This window comes from Argentina silus (assembly GCF_951799395.1).
Source record: "Argentina silus genome assembly, chromosome: 8".
Lineage (NCBI taxonomy): Eukaryota > Metazoa > Chordata > Actinopteri > Argentiniformes > Argentinidae > Argentina > Argentina silus.
This window is the reverse complement of record NC_139662.1, coordinates 13,805,757-13,813,750: the sequence shown is the minus strand read 5'-3', so window position 1 is coordinate 13,813,750 and position 7,994 is coordinate 13,805,757. Positions and strand designations below refer to the sequence as shown.

At 47.4% G+C, this 7,994-nt stretch overlaps 2 protein-coding genes across 3 annotated transcripts; both read right to left on the bottom strand.

Moving 5' to 3' along the window:
- Positions 1–251: 251 nt before the first annotated feature.
- On the bottom strand, positions 252–7,307 carry hyal3 (hyaluronidase 3). 2 transcript variants are annotated; one of them, XM_083674854.1, is made up of 4 exons: positions 7,260–7,307; positions 1,262–2,296; positions 913–1,002; positions 252–755 (listed from the first exon to the last, which is right to left on the bottom strand). In XM_083674854.1, exons 2-4 carry the CDS (start codon positions 2,282–2,284, stop codon positions 387–389), a joined length of 1,482 nt encoding a protein of 493 aa, XP_083530980.1. In that variant the 5' UTR covers positions 2,285–2,296; positions 7,260–7,307; the 3' UTR covers positions 252–386. The 2 variants fall into 2 exon arrangements, with proteins under 2 accessions (XP_083530980.1, XP_083530979.1); XM_083674853.1 differs by lacking the exon at positions 7,260–7,307 and adding an exon at positions 6,107–6,145.
- naa80 (N-alpha-acetyltransferase 80, NatH catalytic subunit) lies at positions 2,580–4,216 on the bottom strand (the record flags this gene model as incomplete). The annotated part of the gene is made up of 2 exons (XM_083675921.1): positions 2,580–3,931; positions 4,212–4,216. The coding sequence occupies 2 exons, from the start codon at positions 4,214–4,216 to the stop codon at positions 3,022–3,024; spliced, it is 915 nt and encodes a 304-aa protein (XP_083532047.1). The 3' UTR covers positions 2,580–3,021.
- Positions 7,308–7,994: the final 687 nt, after the last annotated feature.

Genomic DNA, 7,994 nt, shown 5'->3' with positions numbered 1-7,994 from the left:
GACTCAGAGATGGTTGGAATGATCATGTGGTCTGAGTGTCCGCTAAGTGTTGACGTTGTAAATCTGTAAACTCATCAGTGCTACAGCTTGTTTCTTACATATTTCACATATTTCTGTACTGTGATAAAATTCTCAATGCTTGAGAAATTCTTGTTTGACAGCCACAGTTTAAACTTTAAAAGCGGAAACGTAATATGCAGGGCAAGCTAAGGTTAGTCTGATGAAATGTCACTGTGTTTCACTTTAACAAGACTTAGAATGAATGAACAGAGAAAAAATGGTGACTGTCTGAGGCTATGGTTTCAGTGGGGGCTGTCTGAGGCTATGGTTTCAGTGGGGGCTGTCTGAGGCTATGGTTTCAGTGGGGGCTGTCTGAGGCTATGGTTTCAGTGGGGGCTGTCTGAGGCTATGGTTTCAGTGGTGGCTGTCTGACACTGTTCTCCTGTCCAACCCTGATAACACTGACACAGGAAGTTGGTGTGAAGATTGGTGATTGGTGATTGGTGGTCATCATGAGAGGGGTCTGGGAGGGAGTTGGGGTTGTGGTTGTGGTAGTGGTTGTGGTTGGGGTTATGGGCATGGTGAGGGTCTGAGAGGAAGAGGGGGATCAGGTGGTCGGAGTGGGGGTCCCGCCTGGCACAACGGCCGTTGCTTTGGCAACGCTCCTGGCTGCAGCGTTGCAGCCCACTCTTCAGTGTCCTGACGTAATCACCCAGCACAGAGTCGACGTAGTCCCTCAGGATCTCACACTGATGCTAAGGAGATACAGATACACACACACACACACACACACACACACACACACACACACACACACAAATTAAGCAACGCTAAACAGCGTACAGATACAAAGGGTAAACAATAATCAGAACTGTATACAGTGGACTTCCACAGATGTTTCCAGGGTCTTACCTTTGACCTGGCAAACTTCAGTTCTCCCCACAGCACCACCCCTGAGGCCCCCAATGCTGCACTCTCTCCCAGGGTGTGCTCCAGGTCCGTCTGTTGACACACACACACACACACACACACACAAGGACACACGCATACACACACACACACACACCACAACAAGGATCAGTTTAAGACAAGTACTATACTATTTTAAGTAGACACAAAGTAGTAGACATACACACACACAAACACACGCACACACATACACACACACACACTTAACCCTTGAGGTGAGAGGATTCAGTCTAATGCAAGGACAGAATATCTTATATATATATATATATATATCCCCTGCAGCTATACCTACCTTAGTGAGGAAGTGAAGGGTGTGGGCAAAGGCCAGCCTTGCGTAAGGCATCACCGGGGTCGCATGGGTGGCTGAGGGGAAGTGGGATGCCACCCTCAGAGCCTCCAGGAGCCGGTGTCTGACCATGGTGCCCGCGTCTGGGGACCCTGCCAGCCTCTTGGGCAGGTAGATGCTGGGGTAGAGGGCGGTAGACTGGCGCCATAGCCAGGCTAGCCGGTCGTTCCACTCGCTGGTCCTGGGGTGGCAGCGCCCTCTGTAGCCACCGCTACCGCTAATGCCACCACTACTGCTACCGCTAACACTAGCATCAACGCTACCGCCGCCGCTGTGTTCCTCCCTGCGGTTGTTGAAGCAGGCAGGGAACCCGTAGAAGCCCCAGAGGCCTGCCGGATGCAGACCCACGCCCAACCGGAGGGTCTCCTCCATGAACCCCCTGGCAGCCTTTTCAAACTCCCTCCTGGCCAGGGACACCAGCTCCTCCTTGGGCAGCTTCGGGTGTCTCCTCCTCACCAGGGACTTGGACAGGCGGCGGTACTCTGTCTTCATGCCAAAGTCTCTCACCCATAGGGGGCGCCACTCCTCCCAGTCGATGACGGCCAGGCCGGAGAAGCTGGGCCGGAGCAGGGCCGATATCTGGGTCTGGGCCAGGGAGAGGTGGGCCTCCAGATCTCCCTGCTGGGGGAACCCTCCATTGACCAGGGTCCCGTCCTCCCCAGAGATGTAGGGGTACAGGCCCAGACGGTCCCGGTAGAAGATGCTCATGTTCTGGCCTTGGAAGCTCTGCCGGTGGTTCTCCACGATGTCGAAGGCGCCCAGGTCGATGGTGACGTTGTGACGTTTCTGGCAGCGAGACGTGGGCATGTTCCAGACCACGGTGAAGGGTCTGCCCTGGACCACCGGCCCTGGGGCCGACACAGAGCCTCTATGGTCAGAGGGCCGGGCCAGAGCCACGGCACCCCACTGTGGAGTGGCCGTGAGGAGCAGGAGGAGGAGGGGGAGGAGAGGGAGGCCACACAGCAGCATGGCTGGTCCTTCCTAAAGATGACAAAGAGACAAATACAATCAAGTATACACACACACATGCACAAGCGCACAAGGACACACAGTATATACACACACGCATGGACGCACACACGCACACACACACACACACACACTATACAGATAATATAATAATAGTATAGCCAAAACATATTTATCTAATTCATTTTTCTGTTAATATAAGAGCACTTGATCAGAATAGACTGAGTTGTATCAAAACTAATGTTTTAGTAGCTGGAAAAACATGACAATCACAATACAAGACACTTTATGGTTTAGTTCTTTATTTCAACACCAAAATGATTGACATATGAGTCACACAGATGTGACGCTCCACTGATATTTCAACAGTTTGATCATGTAAACATAACCGTTCAATTCACCTTTTCTTCATCAGCATAAGAAAAGAGAACTATGTTGGCACTTCAGGCATCATTCAAGCACATAAGGTTCAGTTTGATTCAAGTATCGCCTCAGCGGAGACCAGAAGTCTCTCTCTCAAGTCTCAGAGAGAACACAGTCCATCAGAGAGACAGACAGACAGACAAATTGTCCTCTCAGTCCTTGTGTGTCTATCTCCTGTCTATTTCCTCCTCCACAGCGCTTTGGCTGTGACACATAAAAAACCTAATGCAGCATCCTTCAACTCATGGACTGTGTGTACTGTGTGTGTGTGTGTGTGTGTGTGTGTGTACTGTGTGTGTGTGTGTGAGACTGACTCAGATCTCCTTGTGCATCCAGTAGACAGGAACTCCTTTAGCGTCTCTGTAGGGGGTCTCTAGAAGGGTCTGAACGACCAGCCGGTTGGCAGACTGGGGAGGGGGGGGAGGAGGAGGAGGGATAGAGTGAGGGGGAGGGGGAGGAGGAGGAGGAGGGATAGAGTGAGGGGGAGGAGGAGGAGGAGGGATAGAGTGAGGGGGAGGAGGAGGAGGAGGGATAGAGTGAGGGGGAGGAGTAGGTAGACCAGAGGGAGGAGGTAGAGGTGGAGGTGGAGGTGGGGGTATAGAAGGAGGGAGGGGAGGTGGAAGAGGAAGAGGAGGGGGAGGAGGCAGACTAGAAGGGGGGGGTGCTGGGACAGTGCTGGGCGTCAGTCCTCCATCGTCTCCCCGTCCCTCCGCCTGTGAGAGTGTCTCTGGCAGCCGTGAGAACCTCTCCAGCACCTCCATGGGCATGAAGGAGGTCATGGCCCCAGCATTCTGCACCGGAGAGGACAGCACATACCCCAGGTGGGCGTAGAAGTGCTGCTTGTCGTGCGTGGTCAGACACAGACGCTTGAACCCCCGTCCTTTAGCGTAGCGCTCCGTCCCCTCCATCAGCAACCGGCCGTAGCCCCTTCCCCGCTCCGCCTGCGACACCACCACCGACTCCACGAAGAGGCTGGCGCCACGGCCCACCACGCGGGACAGACGGGCGTGGCCCACCAGCCTCTCCTTCTCCTCCTGGCCTCCGCTGAAGACCGTTGACCCCTGGAGGAGGACCAGACACACGGGGAACTCGTGGCAGGACTTGGCCAGGGCGTGGAGGCGGGCTCCACGGCTCCGCTGCCACTCCGTGTTGACCAGGTCGGCGCAGGGCTCCAGCAGGTCCGGCCGCTGGTGCAGGGGGACAACCCGCACCCCCTCCTCACACCTGTGACCCCCCCCCCCCCCCCAACCAGGAGAGACAGGACATGGGACAGCCAGGGTCAGAACACAGAGAGGTCCGCTTCTTCATGCATACTTTGGTTGCACCATCAGTAGCAGACTGCACTGTGGGAACCACTAAAGACACGTGTTTCTCCTTCCTGTGTCAGTGTCTCACACACAGCATCATAGACAAATACATCTATGGGAAATACATGTTCCAATATCTTTACCAGTATACCTTTTAGAACGCAACCGCCCATTACAGTACATTCCTTCATTCTTACTTCATTAAGCTAGTCTGGATAGTAGAAGATAAAAATAAACCTATTTGCTAGTAAAAATGGATCCAAACACACAGAGTCATGTCAGTAGGTCTCAGACTGTCCTGTCATGCACGGTAATATTAATAACAAACATTGAGCTCTCCAGTGATGTAGTACAAACCCCACATCAGCAAGGATAAAAGTAGAGAGTTATAATATCACTGACTCCCTCCCTCCACCATGTCTCTCTCCCTCCTCCTCCTCCCCCATCCCTCCCTCCCCCCCATGACCTTCTTACTATGTCATTACATTGTACCAAGTAGATTTTATACTGTCAAATAGGGTACAACCAAACATGTCATGTGAAATCAACAAAACAGGTCAAAACAATACTACACACACACACTCAAAATATGAGGGCCGTTTCTCACATGCCTTAGTGAGACGTGAAGTGTTTTTTTCATGCTTGCAGCCTCTGGATAGAGCTCAAGCTGTAAACACTTCAACAGAAGCCATGTCAGAAAATATGTCCTGAAACATCACCATCTCCATTTCACAGTAGCTATTAAAAGCAGGGCCACGCGTCCTTAAGTCTACAGAGCTCTGGTACAGTCTGGGCTTGCCAGGTCACTCCCTCTGGTGCCAGAGCTCAGAGGCTTAAACATCACCTACAGAGGGACCAGGGGAGGCTGGTGGAGGTAGACATCGGAGGACGGGCTCATCGTAATGCATGGAACGGAATGAGGAATGGTTTGATACCATTCCTCATTCCTTTCCATGCATTACACACGTGTTTGATACCATTCCTCAGTCCTTCGATGTCTACCTCCACCAGCCTCCCCTGCCATACGCCTGAGTGTTAGTGTTAGTATGCAACACCTCTGTGTGTGTGTGACCATCTCTCCCTCTCTCTCTCCCTCTCTCTCTCTCTCTCTCCCTCTCTCAAGCAGAAATGGGGAAGTAGCACACACTGTACATTTCTACACACAGTTTCTTCATCACATCTTTTTACAAAGACGAAGAAGGAGGATCACATCACACCGTCTCCACCCACTTGTTCTCAGAATATATGTGGAACACAACGTTCCCACAGGAGAGCAGATCAAATAAAATAAATTGTTCTCTAAATTTTCTTCAATATTTCCAACCTGAAAGAGTGCCTGACAGAAGCGGACTTGATAATTATTTCAGAAACATCATTGACCTGTGGTGGTCGCTAACTTGCTCACTTCAGACAGTAAGTCTTGCAGTTACAGTAACATAACAATATAACAGACCTACTTGATTACTGAGAAACTCCTTGACCATTCTGGGTCACTGTAAGCACACTCCCAAAGTGAACTTATGAACTAAACATACTACATACAAGTCTTTGACAAAAATGTTCGTCTTATCATCATCATCATCTGAGACATAACAAAACACCTGGTAACATGGTAACAGACAGCAGTTGGAAAAGCTATCATTCCTTTACTTTATAAATGATGTATTTATTGTTTGAGAAAAGTTTGAATTCCTTAGGTTTGTTCCAAGTGCTATTTAGAGTGTATTCATGAACTGAGAAGAGGGAAAAACTTTAGCACACTGGCTCTCTTGCTACTTCACATTGATGTAGGAAGATACCAACGTTTCAGTCAACAGACCTTCATCAGGGTGGTTGACTGCTTCTCTGTGGACCGAAACGTTGCTATCTTTCATCGTGAAGTAGCCAGAAAGCCAGTGTGCGCTCGAGTTTGTTCCTTTTCATAGATTATGTATCTAACCTCAGAAGTAACTACTGCAATTACAAGTCCTGTCAAGAGACACAACATGACCCACATTGTTAATATGTTTTGTTTTTATATAATGTATAGTGTGTTAAGACACTGGTGATGATGTACTTTCAAATAAAATAAACTTGAAACCCATAAACTTACCCGGACGGTACCAACAGAAGACAAGAGACAAGTCATGCAGAGTGGAGAGAGGCTGGCACTAAACTAACAGTTACTCAACATGCAAATAAGGTTCCCTACACACAGGAAACATGTCGCTGACAGATAGGCATGAGATAAGACACCACAACGCATCACTCACAAGTGTTAGTATGGCACTCCAGATATGTAGGGACACACATAGGAGAATGACTGTCAAAAAATTGGGTTAATGTGTTCATGTCAGATTATATGTGATGTTGTGTTCTATATTCATAACACATTGAGTCACGTCTAATACATGTGTATAAGATGTATTAGGTACTGATGTACTGTTTATGTTTACTTTGAAACTAATGTTGTTTATAATGTTGCAATTTTGTATGATGTATTATTGTAAATTATGTGTATGCAGGGCTCCCTTGTAAAATAGACATTGGTCTCAATGGGACTCCCTGCCAAAATAAAGGTAAAAATAACTTCACTTATCCATGACATCCGGCTACAGGTTTTGATTGAGCAGAGCCACCTAATTCAGTGCATCAGAGCATTGTGAATGTTCACTTCTGTATAATCTATGTCGACATATACATTGCATAATAACCTCTTTTCATAGGAACATGTTTTGTGTTCCTCTTAAATAACCCCTATATTTTACCACAGTAGTCAAGCGTAAATTTATTTAACTATGCTCAAATCAGACCCTGATGTTTCAACAGAGGAAAGAAGTTCTTCAGCAACTCATGTCCGAATGCAATTTCAAAGGCTACAGTAGCCTACAACTTCGGACCTGTCCCTGCTACCATATACGGTATGACAACAACGGCATTCAGATGACAGAATAAGAATGCGCCCTGATACGCGTTGTTGTGTATTGACTAGCGCCATAAATCTATGGTGCTTTTCGTTACTGTATGTTCAGAATTCTCCATTGTTAGACATTGTATCTGTGTTCAACTACTGTACGTATTTGCCTTTAGAAGTATAAAACCTACAGTGCTTGTACTTCGAACTACCAGCCGCACAAGGACCATCCCTTATAGGAATGAAACACGTATTCATTGAACATCATATTTCGCAGTATCCATATCTAACATCACAAGAATATGAGCCTATTTTTGGTTCATCGTCATAATTCTCCGTTCGCGATACCTACATTTTCATGGTTACACGCGTCTCCCAATGAAACCTCGATCCCTTGAGATCCCTAGACGGCTGGCGGCTCCTGGATCAGTTATAGTTTCTCAAATTAGACTAAACGGAGGTTACCGCACGGACGCTCTCACTGACGCACGATCAGTATTTACCGCCCGATAAAATGTACAATATCGCTGTGGTCTGTCGGTGTAGTCAAGACTCGCTATTCTTCCATCCAGCGTACGGGAGGTATCATAACAAGCACTCTCCATACAAAAACCTATAGTCATTGACAAACACGGCCATTTCCAGATTTCATTGATAAATTCTGTTATTCATTCCGAGTCTCTCTCAAACAGAGTTGCAGACCTTGAATATCAGTCAAGCAAGCCTCATACTCAATAGTAAGGAATATGTACATGAAGGATTCATTTTCATTAGACAGTTACACACACACACACACACACACCACAGTCTACACTCAGTCCAACGCCCTTGACATATGAAATAAACAACAGACACCCAGCACTTTAACAAAATGTTTGCTTTATTTTTTTATCCAGGACAACTCATTCAGAATGATCAAGGACAAATAAGCACTATATTTTTGTTTTACATTGTCTGAGATGGTGCTTTATCTGAATTGGTTAAAGTAAAACAAAATAATGAATATAATAATAATAATAATAATAATAATACATTAATCAATACAACATGTGTGGAGTTAATGATGACAATAACGACCCCTGAAATG

What these genes read in the sequence shown, in the direction of transcription:
- hyal3 (XM_083674853.1), bottom strand. Translation starts at nt 6,142, where the DNA reads ATGACTTGTCTCTTGTCTTCTGTTGGTACCGTCCGG. An exon ending in CTTCTGTTGGTACCGTCCGG is followed by an intron (nt 2,297 to 6,106) that starts GTAAGTTTATGG and finishes TGTCATCTTTAG; the next exon opens with GAAGGACCAGCCATGCTGCT. An exon ending in TGAAGTTTGCCAGGTCAAAG is followed by an intron (nt 756 to 912) that starts GTAAGACCCTGG and finishes GTATCTCCTTAG; the next exon opens with CATCAGTGTGAGATCCTGAG.